General features: G+C 39.5%; 1 protein-coding gene and 1 long non-coding RNA gene across 10 annotated transcripts in view; one reads left to right on the top strand and one right to left on the bottom strand.

Annotated features, from left to right (window-relative positions):
* Positions 1-4,890, top strand: part of RNLS (renalase, FAD dependent amine oxidase) — a 272,676-nt gene extending 267,786 nt beyond the window's left edge. For all 4 annotated transcript variants that reach the window (XM_032609123.1, XM_032609122.1, XM_032609121.1 and 1 more), the window contains one exon: positions 534-4,890. In XM_032609123.1, coding sequence (XP_032465014.1) covers positions 534-686 — 153 coding nt within the window. In that variant the 3' untranslated portion in view covers positions 687-4,890. The remainder of the gene's footprint in view (positions 1-533) is intronic.
* The window catches only part of LOC116741941, a 453,695-nt gene that overhangs the window by 267,335 nt on the left and 167,436 nt on the right, over positions 1-18,924 (bottom strand). The gene's annotated exons all lie outside the window — the stretch shown is intronic.

The following is an 18,924-nucleotide window of genomic DNA, read 5'->3' as shown; positions in this document are numbered from 1 at the left end:
TGCAATTCTTCAGCTCTTCCAGGGAGACCAGATATGGTTACATTTGCAGAAAGGAGCAATTTATGGAACTAGTTGGAAATATTCTATGTTTTCAGGCTATCTTCTTTACCAAGATTGAAAGTCAGTACATAATTGACAATAAAAGGATATGGTGTTCTAATTAGTGGGAATAAAGGAAAAGTAGTCCTTGCCCTTATGACTGATTGGTTTAGGAAAATGTTTTCATTCGTAGAGGAAGGAGGAGGTCCTCACTTTTTTTTTCCTCCACATGGTGAAAAATTTCAAGCTCAATGACAATTAGCACTAATCTGGAACTTTGTAAATTGTGATGTAGCCTTGCTAGTCAAACTGTGAATGTATATTGTTTGCACTTAATCCTTAACTTAGCCAAGGGGCCTTGGCTTAGTTTTCCATTGCTCGTTGTGAAACACCTTGATTTCTCCAGGTAGAGAAACGTTCCCCAGGTAGACATTGACGTGACAGCACAACAGAGCACAGAATGTCAATTTCAATTATTTTTTTAACATTTTCAGGTTACAAATGCTGCTGCCAACTCTCCTGGTCAAATGACTCTTCACCTCAAACCTTTTCTTGTGTGTGGAGGGGATGGATTTACTCAGTCCAACTTTGATGGCTGCATCACTTCTGCCTTATGTGTTCTGGAAGCTTTAAAGGATCATATTTAGTACCTGTATTCTTATTTTTTACATGTACTTTGGGGTTTTCACAATTTTCTGTCATTGATTATTTTGTTTTATATTTTGTTGAGAGAAATTACCGGAAAATTGTTCTTTACTGATTGTTATTTTTCATATGGAGTAAAAAATCAATTTTATAATTTCAATAGTTACAACTCATGCTAGAATGAAATTCCTTGTACTTTACACTTTCCTCCACTTTTCTGAATTGCCATGTCTACTCCTTGTTGGAGGCAAAGTAGTGCTTAAGAAAAACAAATGACTCTCCCCCCAAATTATGTCAAATCAAAGTAACAGTTCATGTTCAGAAACCTTTATTATTCTTTTGAAAATTTCAATCCCAAGTGAAGAATAATCATTATCAAGGCCTCATTATAAATCTTCAAGTATGTCCTTGATTCAGTATTTTTACAAATTGCCAAACTACAAGATTCCTCCAAACTGTGGATAACAGAGTGTAATTTTTGTTTCTCATTTCTCTTCCAAGTTATTAAATGATCCTGAATTGTAGGTCACATATGTCATCATCTCTAAGAACGCAGTTTGGAGGGCAACTTGACTGACAAAGAAATGTCTCTTCAAATTTTCAGAAAATAACCAGATTCAACTTGACTTTCCAAGTCACACAGTACTTTTTAACCTTAGGGGAAAAAAATCCAGTCTTAATAGGAAAGATAAAAATTAAAGAGAAACTGAGAGAAATTATATTGATCTTTACCTTTTGCTGTCTCCTGTGGCTAGTGCTGTTACTTTTATGTCCTCTGCAGTATGTGCTGTGGCATTTAGACTCTGTCAAGTTTAATGAATTTAATACAAAAAAATTTACTGAACCAGAAAATAGATGCACTTAAAACAGTTCAATATTTGCCAACTTAGCGGTTCAGCATATCACCCACATGCTTCAGTGACAACCCCATGACTTGCTGGCTGGAGAGAAATTGATCCCCAGCCTTCCAAACAAGCTACCTGTTGCTAATTTGGAAAGTGAAATGGTGAGTTCCGTTTTGCCATTTTGAAAGGAAAGAAACTGTTGTAGCCTCTCAAACTGAGAAAAGTTCAACCAAAGACTCCTTAGCTTGGTAGTATTTAAAATCTCACACTTACGTGCCCACTATCATACATACACACACACACAGGCACAGGCAGAATTTGTTTGTGTAACTACAGAGTGGGTTTTGTGATTCTATGAAATGTCATTATACATCTCCTATCAGCAATCAATTCATGGAAAACTGAAATGCCTACATGTGGTTAACATCACTTATTTTTGAAAGCATAGAAAGGAAAAGGGAAATTACTGTGATCTCTGGCATGATATGATAAAAATATTGAGATTTCTTTCATCATTTTGGCCTATATTTGATTAACATTTGTCTTTATTCTGGTTATACCCTTAAAATATGGTAAAATAGTACATTCAAATATATTAAGTAACTATTCTGTTTTTAACTAATATAATTCTGGAGCCATTTGAGTGAAAGCATACTGAAGATTTAAAAGCAGTGTTATATTCGTCTCATGAGTGTATATACTCCCAAGAAGAGAGAGAAAATGATTTATAAGGTGGAGTGGGTTACCTGCAGAAATTATTCTAAGCCATTACTGACGACTTTTAATATCTATTCATTCGAAGTGTGTTTCCCTAATAATTGTGTATCTGCTTAAAGAAGACTATGGCAATACGGGAATGCACTCAACCCTGCTTAGTATGTAGATCATTGTTACTTTGCTAATTTAATCGTTTTGAAAATTCATTTTACATTTAGATCCATCTCTGATAGAAACGGACCAATTCCCTGATGCTCAAATAAGGAAAGAAAATGTTTCAAAAGTTTGTTTCTCTATTTTCATTTACCTCTTCCTCTTTAGAAATTGAAATGGATATGGGAATATCTTGTGCTAGAAGCCATCAAGCCTCAGATGGCCAGGATGCCCTAAATGACCCAGGGCAAAGGCAGCTAAGTCCCCTGAGAAATAGGGGTCAGCACCTTTTGGCAGAGTTACCAAGGTGTATGTATGTCAGCGCCACAGGACCACACAGCACCACAGTACTGCCAAGCAAGAACTTTTATTAAACCAGCCAAGGAAGTCTGCTCTGTTTTGAAAGGAGCACATTCAAGTGAGAAACGGCTTGAGCAGTGGGATGATTTAATACTTGTTAGCTGATAAATATAGACTTTGCTGGAATAAAACTTTATGATGCAGGTTGAAAAGCTTAATTACTAAACTGTCTATACACATCTTGCTCAGGCAGCGAGGGTGACAAATTATAGCAGTCAAATAGTATTTTTCACCTCTGGCATTTCTGAAGGGGAAAAGTATGCCTAAAAACATCGAGAAAGCAGTAATAATCCCAGACCAGATATTACTGAGAGAAACGAAGACACGTCATTGAGTCACCAAGTCTTCTGTGCAGAATGCCACCACCACCACCCCTCCGCCTACTTACTACCTTGTTAAGTAAAAAGAACAAGGTCAATTTTACATTTATCTGGCATTTTATACATATATATATATATATTTCCATCCTCCTAACATCTTGTGAAATAAACAGAGCAGAGAATTCTTATTCACATTTGACAAATGAGGAAACTGAGGCACAGAGATTGGCCAACCAAGGTCACATCATCAGGACAAATGCAGGACAAGAACCCAGGCCTCCCATGACCCATTTCTATTTACATGGCACCATGCCGGTGCCAGATGAACATGATAATTAAAGCTGAACTGAAATATTAGTTGGAGGTGCAGTCAGTACCATGTGGTCCTCTTATGGATGTTTCATTTCAGAGAGCTAACACTAATCCTGATGTGATGTCTACAGGGATCTAATATAGAATAAAGTCTCCGTAAGTACTAGCTAAGTGATTTACATTCCTGTCATTTTCATTTGCTGGTTTATTTCCTTCTTTGGGGGGCACTTGCTTGAAAAATGGCTGTATCCTAATGACACTGAATTTCAACCAAGCAGTAGTTGGTTAGCAAACAGGCTTCCTCTGCATTCAGTGTTTCCTTCTGTATTCCTCTTTGTCTCTCTATTCCCTTTGTTTCATTCTCTCCTCTATTAGTTTCTACCATTTCTTTCTCCCCTCTTATTTTTCCCTCCTACTTCTTACCCTGTGTCCCTTCTCAGAAATCTGGAATATAAATGCAATCACATTATGACTCATAGCATTTGTAATTTTTTTGCTTTAATATAATCTCTTTTCTCTAAAATTTAAAGCAGCCAATGCTGCATTTTATTCAAGTTGATAGGATAATCATTATTTTGATTTTTCAAAAGTAATGCAAGAATTCAAAACTCTCTGTAGCTTTCAGGGATCTCAGTGCTAATAACCTAAAATATATATGCAAATCATGGTATCAGGCTCTGTGGTGGACACAATGGAATATAATTAGCCATCTCCACCTAAAGATGCTAGTTAGGGGAAGACAAGTCCCATAGAGTGGGAGGCATGGTAAAGGTACATGTTGGTGGAATCGCAGATAGTAAATAAGATGCTGTATCTCATGAAACTGGGAATCCTAAGAGAAAGAACCATGTTTCCTTGGAAGAGAGAGGGTCTCCAAACAGAAGCAGAGATCCATCAAGAAAACACTTCCGACAGCATCCCTCCCCTCCACACCACAGCTGGGCAGACCTGGCTGACTCTAGGAATCCAGACTGTGTATCAGAGTGGTCAGGATAAGTGAATACTTTCTGTGCAGAAGGCTCAGTGAAGCACAGAATGTAGTCTCTGGGAAAAGGAAAAAGCCTTGGCAAACCTCAGACTAGCTAGTTCAGGACTGAGCTGCTATAATCCAGTCTGGAATGTCCTTGTGTTTCAGCCAGGTAAGCCAGGGAGGGTTGAAATGGTACTGTGTCCTGTGTTTCCTTCTCAACAGACAGTAATTATAGTCCACTTAAGAGTTCACAGCAGAATCCATCAAATGAACCTGCTAAGGAAAAAGAATTTCTAAAGAGTGTGTTAATTGAAAAGGCATGCAAAATCATAGAATCCTGGAATGTCTAAATTTAGAGCAACTTGGAGACCATTTAGACCAGTTCTTAGCCATCTTGGATTTTGAACCTACTAGAGAAGCTATGGAAAGCTATAAGATTTTCTCCTAATAACAGCAACAAAAATAACGATGCACATAGAGCCTGCTGGCTAGCTGCCTGTTTTTGTAAATAAAGTTTTATTGGAACATAGCCTTGCCCACTTGTTTGTGTATCATCTGTGGCTGTTTTTGCACTACAACAGTAGCGAGAGGTGTTTGCAACAGAGACCATTAAGCCTACAAAGCCTAAAATAGTTCCTACCTCATGTTTTAAGAAAAAATTTGCTGACTCCTGTTTTAGGGGGTTACAAACCCTCCAAAATCCATTTTTAAACACCCGGGGGTCTATGGACCTCAGATTAATAACATCTAAATCTCCATCCTATTGCTTTATGTAAATAATAGGCATATCTTAGATCCACACATCCAGTCCATTGTTCCGTGATCCTCTGCCCCGTTGTAAGTCCTTTAAGAGGAGCAGTACCGCTTGGCACTTAAAAACACATCCCCTGGAGTTAAACAGATCTGTGTTTTAATCCAGACTTTTGCTCCTCATTGTGTGACCTTGCAGTTAAATAGCCTCACAGCCTCCTTCATCACTGAAAACTGAGTTAGTGGTAGCTGCCTCATAAGATTGTTCTGAGGCTTAAATATATATAAAACCTTAAGAGTGTACTGGACACACAGTAAGTGCTTAATAAATGATAGCAATGATGGTAGTGATGATGAAGGGAAAGAAGAAAAGGGAGGAAGAAAGTATAAGCAGATCCTCCTGGTGCCTCTGAGGCCCCTGTGAAGGCCAGTTTCCTCTGCATCTGCGTAGGACAAGTAGGAGAGTTGATGGTAAGGAGAGTTTGTCCATTGATTAAATGATGGTGAAACTCGGTAACAGCTCTAGGTTTCTTCAAAACCTTCATGAAACAGAACAGCAGGGGCTACCTGAACCCAGCTGTGGGCCACTTTCTTTTTTCTTTTTTTTGGTAAGTAGACGCTTGGGGAAAAGGGGGTTTGCTCTAAAGTGGTCCTTGAAGAGAAACCAGGGCTAGGTCATTACCAGGAGTAGGGATGAAGTAAACTAGAAGCATTCTCTGCAATGAACGGTGTCTTCTCCTCGGCAAGTGTGTGTGCCGAATGCAAAGAACTGCGCGCTTGGATTGGATTCTGCTGAAGATTATTTACTTAACTCTCTGAAACGCTGTGAAAACTGGGAGGGAGTTATTTCACATTCTTGACATGTTTGGCTAGGTATGCAGATGTATTTCCTGTCCCTGGCCTTCATTTTAGAAAGCCCAGCTCCTGGTAGGTTCTATGACATCCCGAACCTACCGCTTTCTAGATGCGTAACCTTGGACCAGTTTCGTACGTCTCTGAGCCTCAGAAGCTGCATCTGTAAAATGGGGATACTGATTTTCCCTGCCTTGGCGTTACTCTGAGTGTTATGGAGTATACTGTGTAAAGTGCTTAGCATCGTGCCCTGCACACAGAAAATAACAAAGGCGAGCTCTTATCATTACTATTATTGTTAGAGAAATATGACTTAGGAAAATCATTCCCTCTCATAACCATCACTGCACCTCTAGGTAGCTTTAAATCTCGCTAGGAAGCCAGTTCATTAGTCATTAAACTCAGTGGGGACTGTACTGAAGTGCCGCTGTGAGTTTGGCCTTAGAGTCATTTTTCCTCAGAAATTCTTACTGACCCTTGAGTGAATGAATGAATAAATGCTTTACGGTTTATTGTAACGCTCCTTAACATACCTTGCACAGGATCCTGTTTTTCCTCCGCCAATCTAGTCTCCCCACTCTTGTGATACCAATCCCATGTGTATTGTACTAACTGGTTCAATATCTACTTGCCACCAAAACTGCAAGATCCACAGAAGCAGGGGGCCGGGCACGTAGGAGGTACTCAGTAAACCTCTGTTGATCCAATGAATGAATGGATTCAACTAATGAACATTTCTTATTTTAATTGCATCAAGTACCAAAGTAAAACATTGCTGATACAGAATTATCCCATAGAAGAAAAACGTACCAGCCTTATCCTCAGTGGAGGAGATAATTACAACAGTACCTACATTCTCCCTGTTTGGTCTCTATTCAGTTAATAGGTGATCTCAGAAAGTCCCTACTTTGTGCTGCCTCCCACTATTTGGGAAGTCCTTTTTGGAGGCAAGGAGAATATGGGAGAGCTGCTCTACCATTTGAAACTGCCTAATAAACACCTGTACTTCACTTATCATTTTGCCTCTTGTTTAAAGATTTCTGCCTGTGAAGCCAAAAATTTGAGCAAAGAAATGCACCAGACTAAAGAAGCCTGATGAGTCTTTTGTGTTTTTTATGAAAAGCTGGAGTCATATATATTGAAATTTGTTAAAAACTAGACAATTGAATTACCTGGAGAGGGAGGTTAACTGAATTTCAATTTAAATCATTATTAACTAGAAATCCTTTCTTGCATCAACTTCTGCATTTCTGTCTTTCCTGAATGCTTGGTTCACTTCTTTTTTCTTTTTTTTTAAGTGCCTCTGGTATACATGGCATATTAAAGTTGAATGAATCTTGCAAAGCCTTGGAATCAGGATTTCTTTAGAATGTAGTAAGCTCTGTGGGGACAGAGTTTTTTGTCTTTTTTTCTTCACTTTGGAATCCTCAGTACCCAGAACAGTGCCTGTCACGTATTGAATGAATAATCCAAGAACATTCAGACCATCAGCAATTAGGAAGCTGTGTTATATAATTAAAAGATGTAGCAAAAGAAATGAAAAACTAACAGCTTATGAAGTCTGACAAGAGACAAAAAAATGAAAATGAAAAAGCTTTCAAGTCTTACTTATTAATATGTAAGCTCCATAAAGACAAGAATCATGTCTAACTTGTCTAAAATATATCCCCAAAACCTAGCACAGAGTAGGTCACATAGTAGACACTGAATAAATTTTTGTTGAATGGTTAAATGATTGGTACTTAAGTGGGCCCTCGCTGTGTAGTTGGCGTGTTTGCGATGCACACATGTGCCAGAGTGGGGAGGGGAGGACACTGATGCTTTTCCCTGTGTAAACAATCAGCATAGCTCCTGTGGCAGTGTGTTCTGCATTCTGGTTTATCACCTCCCAACAACATGTTTTCAGGGTTTCTTGGCTCACATTTTTATTTTCTTGGTATTCTTTTTATTAGAATTGATTTAAAGGTGACAAGAGTTAGATCTAGTATAGGACCCACTTCTACAAGACAAGTCACCAACTTCAAACTCACACAGTATATTTTAACCATTCAAATAAACCATGTTTATTTACCCTTTGGAAAACAGTTAAACTATTTAATGCAAACCAAAAGATTGTCAAAAAATAAAGTGTCAATGATACAGAGGCCATTGTGGAGAAAACAAAAACTGGCACGTGTCACTGCATTGAGAAGAGTTTATTATCTGGGGTGAACAGCACTCTGACAAATTAGCTCTATATTAGAGGAAAGAGCTAAAAGAATGTGCCTATAACCAGGATATCTGTTCATTTAATAAACTATATTGATAGTAGCAATAATGAAAACCTTATAATTATTTCAAGAGATGCTAAAAATTGTCATAAAATTAACATATATTACTGATAAAACCTATGGTAAACTCATAAAAGGAGGATGCTATCTTAGAGGGATAAAAACTATTTTAGGGCTTCCCTGGTAGCGCAGTGGTTGAGAGTCCGCCTGCCGATGCAGGGGACGTGGGTTTGTGACCCGGTCTGGGAAGATCCCACATGCCGTGGAGCGGCTGGGCCCGTGAGCCATGGCCACTGAGCCTGCGCGTCCGGAGCCTGTGCTCCGCAACGGGAGAGGCCACAGCAGTGAGAGGCCCACGTTCCGCAAAAAAAAAAAAAAAAAAACTATTTTAAAACTGTAACAGACATCACAATTAAGAACAAATTACTAGAATCATCTACATTAAATTGGGAAGACATCAAAGATCCTTGCATCGATGTTTTTGAAATTCCTAGGGAATGCATTAAGGCATGGAACATATTTAAGAGATGTGAACATTGGAAAAGAAAGGCAAAACGGGGCTTCCCTGGTGGCAACAGTGGTTGAGAGTCCGCCTGCCGATGCGGGGGACACGGGTTCGTGCCCCGGTTCGGGAGGATCCCACATGCCGCGGAGCGGCTGGGCCCATGAGCCATGGCCGCTGAGGCTGCGCGTCCGGAGCCTGTGCTCCGCAACGGGAGAGGCCACAACAGTGAGAGGCCCGCGTACCGCAAAAAAAAAAAAAAAAAAAAAGAAAGGCAAAACGGTTACTAATTGTTGTCAATATGATTATACTCCTAGAAAACTCAGGTGAACTAACTTTTAGAATTAATAAGACACTTCTAGTCACTACTAGAGAGGCTGAATTATAAATACTCAAAGCTCAATAATTTTTCTGTATGCCATAATAATCGATGCAAATATATCTTTATATATTTTTATTAACAAACAACATAGAATACAAAGGAATATCTCCAGGAAGATATATACAGAATTTTTACAAGCAAACATTTAAAATTTTTTAATGATATTTAAAAATTTTTGAATAAGTAGAAATATATACCATGTCCCTGAAGGGGAATACTGAATATTATGAATTTTTCCATTTTCCTCTAATTAATCTATAGATTAAACATGATCACAATGGGATTTTGTTAATATGAAAAAATAATTCTAAAGTTCATCTGGAAAAAACTGACAGGTGAATGTAACATAAGTTTATGAGCAAGCAGGTCATAAGCATTGAACTTAGCTATTAAGACATATTGTAAAATTAGATAAATAAAACAATTCACTATTGATTCTAGAATTGACACAAATCAATGGAAATAATGGCTATAAAAGCACTTAGTGTGATAAAGGAAGCATTACAAAACTAATGAGAAAGGAAGAATTATTTAACAAATGATTTAAGGAAAATTGACTATTTGGTTAAAAAAGAAGAAAGAAAGAAAGAAAAAAGAAATCAAATGGGATACTATTCTTATACCATATATTACAATAATTTCTAGATGGATTAAAGAGGCAAATATAAACAAATATACATTTTCTCTTTAAAAAAGAAAGGAAAATTTAGGTAAATATTCAAAACCCCCAGAAAACAAAACTAAAAGTTTACAGACCAATTATGAAAAAACACGTGTAAATGGCTCATAGTAAAAGTATTAATATCCCTAATATAGAGAAAACTTATTAACAAATGTTAAAACTTTGGCTCAAATTTTTTAAGAATTAAAAAAATTTTAAATAGCTTTTGAAGTATTAAAAGCACTAAACTGAAAAGATATATGCAGCCCCATGTTCATTGCAGCATTATTTACAATCCAAGATATGGAAACAATCTAAGTGTCCATCAGTGAATGAATGGATAAAGAAATTGTTTTATATATATATATATATTTGGCCATTTCCTATTGATGGACATTAAGTTGCTTTAATTTTTTACTCTTGCAAACATTGTTATAATAAATGTCCTGCGCATGTCTCTTTGTACACTTGTGCAGGAGTTTTTATAAGGCATAATGTTAAAATGTATTAAAATTGTGAGTTCAAGGGAATCCGTTATATATTTTTTCTACTCTGTATGTTTTTAATAATTTGAAAATTAATAAAAAAGAAATATTGTGAAGAATACCTTGAAGCCAACTGATGAAATTTTCCCATAATTAAAATGGGTACATCCAGGTTGGGATGCGGTAAGAGACTGGGGAGCCTGCTTGGTAGCAGATCCCCAAGGAGGTAGCAAGACCACTATGGCGCCAGAACCCAACGCATTTCAAGTCTACACATGTTCCCTGGAAGCAAAGAGCCATGAAGGGTGTAGACAAGGAGCTATCACAGGCAATTCTGGTGACCTTGATATTACTTGACAGTCCTCTAATTTCCTGGCACCAAGCACTGGTGTGATTCTAGGAAGTAGGGAGACTCCCCCTCCAAATGACTGAGATTGAATTTCCCATCTAGCTGCTGGAAATCAGGGCAGGCTGTCATATTTTATTTGATTAAAGAGAAAAGAACTACAATGAGACACCACTTCCAAGCCATTAGATGGCTATTATCAAACAACAAACAAACAAACTAAACTCAAAAAAACAAAAACAAACCAAAAAAACTCCAGAAAATAACAAGTGTTGGTGAGGATGTGGAGAAATTGAAACCTTTGTGTATTACTGGTGAGACTATAAAATGGTACAGCCACTGTGGGAAATGGCATGATGGCTCCCAAAAAATTTAAAGAGAATTACCATATGATCCAGCAATCTTACTTCTGGGTATATACCCAAAAGAAGTGAAAGCGGGGACTTGAATAGATATTTGTACACCCATATTCATAGCGGCATTACTCACAATTGCCAGAAGGTGGAAGCAACCCAAGTTGCTTCCATCAACAGATGAACGCATCAACAAAACATAGTATCTACACACAATGGAATATTACGTATCCTTAAAAAAGGAAGGAAATTCTGACACATGCTACAACATGGATGAACCTTGAAGACGTCATGCTAACTGAAATAAGCCAGTCACAGAAGGATAAATGCACAATTCCACTTATGTAGGTTTCCTAGAGTCAAATTCATAGAGACAGAAAGTAGTATGGTAGTTGTCAGGGGCTGGGGAGTTAGTGTCTAATAGGTACAGAGTTTCAGTTAGGGAGGATGGGAAAATTCTGGAGATGGACGCTGATGATGCTTGCAGAATAACGTGAACTTACTTAATGCCACCGAACTGTACACTTTAAAATGGTAAATTTTACGTTGTGTATATTTTACCACAGTGTTAAAAAAGAGAAGAATAAATTGATATTTATTACATGTAAAAAAGAGGGTAGGAGGGTATTTACAAACCTACAAGAGAAGCATGAGGCCCCCTTTCTCCAGCAGAAAAATAGATTCAGTCTATTTCTTTACCCCTAACATCCTATTTAACAGAAATGGCCCAAAAAAATGGGAAAAATACACACACACACACACACACACACACACACACACACACGAATATGCTCTGCCTGGTAAGTAATCTATATATATATGTGTGTATATATGTATGTGTTTATATATATATATAAATAGATAAAAACCATGTTCAGCCTCATGAGTAAACAAAGGAATGCAGGTTAGAAACCACAGCAAAATGCAAGTTTTAACCGATCAAATTGACATCTCTAAAAAATTACTAACTTCTAAAAAGAGATCAAAACTGTTCGAAGTTAAAATTTTCACAACCTCTGCATAGTAAGTTGGCAATATATATCACATTTTTTAAGCATGTTTTTTGACTCAATATTTATACTTCTAGGAATCTAGCTTAAAGAAATAATCAAGGATGCAGACAATAATTTGTAATATGTTTACTTAAGCATTAGTTAGGATAGTGAAAAACTGGAAACAACCTACATAAACATTAATAGGAAACGGTTGAATAAATTCCAATAGATCAAAACAGTGGAATTTAATGCAGTCATTTGAAAATGTGCTCTCAAAGCATACTTTCGAATAGTTCTATGATATAATGTTAAGAGAGAAAACCCAAAATATGTAACAGTAGAACCACAATGTATTATGATCTTCATTCTATTAAAACATAAGGTGTGTGTAATGTGCGTTTATATATATAAATTATATATATACACATATGAAGGCTATAGGAAAATATAAAAATCTTAATAAAGTTCTCAAGGTGGTGAGATTTTGAGTGATTTTTATACTTTTTCTGTATTTTTACAAGGAGCAGACAGGCTGCCTATTGACCTTGTTTTAAGGTACTTCAGAGGGCAGAACCAAGACCAGCAGCATTAGAAAAGCAACTGAAGCTGATATGAGAAAGAAATTTCTAAGAAGCAGAACTTTCCCATGTGCAGCAGACCTCTGGGGGCTTCTCTCTGCCATCCTGAGAAATGTGATCACTAAGTAGAGTATTCTACCGTGGGGAGAAGTCACAGGAGCTGTGCTTCTCAGCTCTGGCTGAGCCATCACCAGCTGGGGGAAGGCAAGGGAGATGGGGCTTGAGGAGGTAGAATGCAGATTTCTGGGCCACACAACCCCCCACCTATCTGAATTGAAGCTCCAAGGCTGAGCTTTGGAAATTTGCATTTTCTTTAAATTTCTCCAGTGGTTTCAGAGGCGGCTAGATAATTTCTGCACTGGAGAATCCGCAGATTAGAAGATTTAAGGTTGCTTCCAGTGTGGGAACTCAAAGCAAGTCTAAGACTCAAAAGTCTGGAGATTGTCTGATTATTTACATTATAAAACCAAGGAGAGTAGTACAGATAAAAAGGGAAGTATGCTGGATGGGGCTGGGATGGAGAACGGAGTCACGTGAAGATCACCACTGCCCAGTGTTTAATAATTTCGGCACTTAACCTCCAATCTAGGGGCCCCTCACGTTGTAACCCGAGTAGGAGAATGTTCTTCTTCTTAGAAAAATACATGCTGAAGTATTTAGTAGTAAAGGGGAATTTTTTGTCTACGACTAACTCTCACATGGTTCAGAAGAAAAAAAAAATTAGATAAGGTGATGAGAAAATGCAAATGTAGCTAAACTAGAAATTTAAGTAAAAGATAAATGGACATCTCTGTTCTATTTTTGAATCTTTTCAGTAAGCTTGAAATTTTATTAAAATAAACTGTTAACCCCCTGCCCCCCCAAAAAAGATAATTAAAAGACAAAGCAAACACAATGGTAATCCCTAGGCCACTTAAATCTAAATCACTAGGCATGCTTTTGCATTCATTCGTTTATTCAACCAACATTGATCAAGGGCCTGTTCTGTACTAGGCTCTGTATTCAAACCACGGGATATATACCAGAGATCCAAACACTTTCCTGCCCTCACACTGGTCACGTTAGAGTTGGGTTAACATAAAATGCAGATTTGGAGGACCCAAGACTGAGTGCATTAGAATCTCTGGAGAAGGGCCCAGGGATCCATATTATATAAAATTTCCTGAGATGTTGCTTATATACACTAATGCAGTGCTGCTTTCCAAAATATGGGCTTTGACGCATAGTGGTTTATAATAGCAATCTAGTGAGCCAAGATGTTTTTAAATTAAAAGAACAGAAAAAGAGAAAAAAACAGAAAGAGAAAATAAGAAGGCTGACACACAGTAAGCGGCACTATTATTTCCTAAAACTTTTGCTTGCATGCCCTGGGTCACTAAGTAAACTGGGTTTCATGTAGAAGACCACTGCTGGAAAATGATATACAAAATAGATCACTTCTCTTTTCCTCTCTAGCCCCTGAACCCAACAGTTCTCCCTTAATCCAAATCCGGGTGTGCTGAGATGCTGGGGCACATCCACTGCCTTGAGAAGCATTGGCTGCTCTGGGGATTTGACTCACTGGCCATATTCCGGACGTAATGGCACTTCCTTTTCCTTCTGCATAGAGCCCAGAGCTGCAGTCTCCCACAGATGGCAATGTCTCCAGCATGTCACATCGTTTTCTTTGAAGGACCCAGCATAGCACAGCACACCGTCTGTCCTGGCACTCTGTGGCAGAGGTAGAGCCACCGCAAGAAAGGAACTTCTGAGACCAAATGCTGCCACTTGCTGAGATGCTTTTTGGGGGAACAAGAACACAGGGCATAACACAACCAATTTTCCAGGCCAAAGTGCTGGGTATTCAATTCAGGCCCCTTGTGTCTGGTTGAAATCCTATGCAGCCCATACTTTCTGACCCAGATGAGAGAGAACAGTTGTCTTAAATCAAAATGAAATAGGATGGGGTTAGCAAACCCATATGAAAAATGCGCTGAGGAGTCCTCTCAGGGACCTGAGAGCCTGCTGAACTGACCAGACCAGGGATGATCCTGCGGTAGACTTGTGAGCTGGCCACGCAAGTTTTGTTGTCACTGAGAAGAGGAATCCAAAGGCTAGTTCAGCATAAATGGTCCCCTGGCTGCACGGAGGGCGGTCATAGGTGAGTCACCAGCAGTGTGGAGGCCTGAGAAATGCTGTTTTCATCTCCGTCTCACGGCAAGAGTATCTCTTAAGGAACTGAAAAATGGAATTACTCAAACTAAAAACTGCTGACCTCACCAGGACGATTCCTTTCCCGACCCAAGTCTGGGGATTGCTGTTGGTAAACCCCCCAAAATGAATTTGCTCATCAGAAAAGGGCAGAATGAGATACTCTCAGATACACTTGGTGACATGTTCACAGGCTTAGAAGCCAACCCTTCCCCACCTCAAACCAAAGCACTGAAATTCTTGATTCCGTGCAGTTGTGGTAGAAATGCCCTCTATCAAAAGCAGGCTCCAGTACCACAAGCCAAAGATAAATAACAGAGGAAATCATGGAGACCATGACCTCTTGGTGACCCCTTGGAGCTAAATCTTTGCTAGACCTCAGAATATCAAAAAGGCCACCAGCCTGCCAGCCACAGTTTACGTATGAACAGCCTGGAAGCCATCTCCGCCTGCAGAAGACCGGCTCTCTAGAAGCGTGAGAAGAGAAATCTCAAAGGAATTTCTTGTTCTATTCCCCAAAGCAAGGGTCTGTTGTTTAGGTGAAGAACCCCCTTCTGAGAAATGAGCTCATTCCTGGGGCTCTGCAAGGGTCACCCTGAAAAGGTATTTGCCTGGGAGCTGGGACGGTGCCTATCTCCCATCCAGTGTGAGATATTAGTATTTGAAAAATGTGTTCTCTCACTAACTAGCAAAAAAGTGAACCTCAGGATCTCACAAGGGCCTTCTTCCCTGGTAGATTTCACTTATGGATGCAAATCAGCAAACATTACAGAGTGTTAGCTAGCTGACAAGGGCTGTGCAACCTTCTCCGAGGACGCTGAGAAGAATCGGACTCAAGCTGCTCTTGGAGGGAAGCACTGAGCAGACGGAAGCATGGGGTCCCCTCTCGAGACAGTGTCACAGCAAAGACACTCCTGGCTATCACTTTTGGTTTAGAAACCTCGGAGGCACAAGACAGCAACTGAGGCTAAAGGAAGCCAGTATCTAACAGCCAGGGAGTGGCCCCGAATTGCTCTTGGAGTGTCTGGCCTGAAGACTGAGGCAAAGTCAGCTAAATCTTCAGAATAAAAGGTGTGGAGAGAAGCTGGAAGACAAACCTGACCCTGAGTCTAGTAGGAAGGAGACCTTGACCACAGGAGGGATTCAAACAGATGGAATCTGCATCTCTTGGTTTTTAGAATCACCAGGCAGTACAAAGGTCAATTAATTGATAGAGATTATATACGAAGACATAGATGTCATTGGGTTTTTTGTTTTTTACCCCTCTCTCCTCTTGTCAAAGAGGTCATCTCTCTCCCATAACCTAAAATGGCCTCAAAGTTCAGAAGGCTTCTGGGTCCTCTTCTCAGAATATAAAGGATTTGGGTGAAATAAGTGGATTTCCAAGTATGCTTTAGTCATGGAAGTTGTTATTCAGACAAAATCTTCTATTGTCTTGTAAATAAATGAATCGCATACAGGAAGAGCAGCCTTCAGGTGGAAACAGGACTCCCCCTGGGTTCCTCTGAGAGTTCCTCAAAGTACAGTTTAAACCATGACTAAGAAGGACTTCTCAGATCCTTGCTGGCTGATTCTGGAACTTTGTGGCCCTGTGGCAGATGCCCTCAGAATTTGTGACTTCTGTCCTTGACCCACCATGGGGCAGTCGTCCAAATGCCTTATCTAAACCTTGTGAACCCCAAGTGTCCTATTTCAGCAAATCCACCCTCTAGAAGTGAGCTCGCCCAGGCCTTGGTTTGATGATCGGTGAGAATGACCACTCAGAACTAGTTAATGTCACTGTCGCTTTGGTTTTCTGCCACCGCAACAGACAAGCAATAAAAAAATATGAAATTAAGGGAGAAAAAACTAATAAAACTCTTTCATGCACAGGACATTAGTTTAGTATACTAATTCTGTTCGCATGTGAAGAACCTGCTCTCAGGAATCCCATTGTAAATACTCCTTTGTTCAGAGAACTGTCAATTCACACCCACTCCTTGTGAATGCTAAACTAGAGTCTCGTGCATGAAAACATTTTATTCAATCTCATGGTTATAAAATATTCTTTAAAGTTGCCAAAGAAATCTGATAGGTTTGATTCACCTGGATTTTGCTTTCTCCCCCAAAGAGGATATGCCTCCTTGTGTCTCACTGATCTTTTATTGTGGACTCCAACAATTTGCTGACTCCAGTGAACATTTGTCAATTGTCTCCCCCCTAACACCTATTGCCTTTCTTTCCAAAGACTTCTTTTGGATACCTTCTCTTTTCCTATCCTCAGTCCAAGTGGTCCAAGATGGGGCATCACCACTATGCCTGACTTAATCAGCGCTTCACGCTGTGTTGGCCACAGAAACTGGATCGAGGTAAAATAAATATGAAATAAACTCATTCCATCAGACTGAAGCTTGGGACCTTGCAAGAGTTTTCCACTGGACTTGGATTTGAGCAGATCTGACACCAGAGCTTCTGTAGCCATGCCACTGTAGAGGGCAGGTCTAGGAAGCTGCCAGGACTCCCACAGGAAGGTCAAGAATAAAGCCAACACACTAGAAGGTAGAGCCAAGAACTGGAGATGAACTGACACCTGAAGCCATCATTTGAGCCCGAATCCCTCCCTGGCCTTTTTAGTTATGTGAATCAATAAATTCTTATTTGGCTTAAACCAACCTGACTCAGGTTACGTCACTTGGAACATAACAAGTTCTAATTTATGCAATGACCATGGCGCTATTCCTAGAAAGGAAGAATTGTTGCTTTTTCTGATGTATATATGTTTAGTCCACCAACATTACTTATTACTAGTAGCACGGTAATTCCTACTTATTGAAGATTTTTTCCCCTAGGCACTATATCTACAGCTTTCCACGCATCAGCTCATTGGTACTATTATTATCTCCATTTTAGAGATAAGAACACTGAGATGACCAATGTGATAATAGCTTGAAAGTGGCATTGGGACTTCCCTGGCTGTCCAGCGGTTAAGACTCTGTGCTTCCACTGCAGGGGGCATGGGTTTGATCCCTGGTCGGGGAACTAAGATCCCACATGCTGCACAGCGCGGCCAAAAAATAAAATAAAATAAAATAAAAAGTAAAATAGCTTGAAAGTGGCAGATATGGAATTTAAACCCCAATGTGCCTGACCCCATGGCCCATGACCACCTATTATGTGGTAGGCACTGTGCCAGCACTAAAGACAAAAGTGACATATGTTGTCCTTGTCCTTAAGGAACTTTCAATGAAGTGAGAGAGATATACAACATGTGAGAGCTACAGGGCCAACCTCCTCCCCACCCCTTTTCATACTAGGGCCATATCTAGTCAGTGGCAATTGCTTTTTTCTCAACCAGACATGGTACCACATCCCTGAAGCAGGGGAGGGCATTTGGAAATGTATGGAAAGTTCTCCATTGTCACAATGACTGGTTGACAGGGGCACCACTGGCATTTAGTGGACACAGGCTGAAAGGTGCAGACCTATTCTGCCCAACAAAGAATAGTTCCACCCAAACTGTCAATAGTCCCCTAGACAGTGAAGTTAGATATTGAAATAATCCAACCTAGAACTGGTGGCAGGTAGAAAAGAGATCCAATTAGGGTTGCTTTAATAGAAAAATCAAAATAAAGTTCAAAAGTCTGTGAAAAGCACATACTAAAACAAAGTGTAAATCTGTAGTGCGTCCTTTGACCACTGCCAACCATTCATAGACCCTTTTCTGCGTATGAGCAAATCTTACAGCAAAGTTTCTCCCTATGATGATAAGCACATAGAATTCCTTCCTTCCCAAGATATTTAAGATCCAGATTTCCCTGAGAAGAGCCAGCCCTGGCAGGCTCTCATCCTTTCCAAGTGTGGCCTCTGAACCCCTTACAAAGACATTGGTCCTGTCTGCCCTTCTCCATCTCCGTTTCCAGATTCTGGTCCCCTCTTCCTCGTCACTCCTTCTCATGCCTCCCTTCCCTCATTAGGCATCTTTTAAAAATGTACCCAAACCCAAAATGTGGAGGTCTGACTATATTGTTCAAATGTCTACAATGTGTAGGTTACACATTCTCCCTACTTAGGGTTAGCGTACGTATGGGTAGTGTTTTCCTTCAGGAACCCAACCACTTCTTGTGTTTTGCAGCGTCGCTTCTATGTGGCTTCTTGGGTTGGCAGCAATGTATCTTCAAACGTCTGCCAAACTACCAAGGTCTTCACTCTGTGAAATTTTT

Source organism: Phocoena sinus, chromosome 16 (genome assembly GCF_008692025.1).
Source record: "Phocoena sinus isolate mPhoSin1 chromosome 16, mPhoSin1.pri, whole genome shotgun sequence".
Classification (NCBI taxonomy): Eukaryota; Metazoa; Chordata; class Mammalia; order Artiodactyla; family Phocoenidae; genus Phocoena; species Phocoena sinus.
This window is presented reverse-complemented; position numbering and strand designations above follow the sequence as displayed.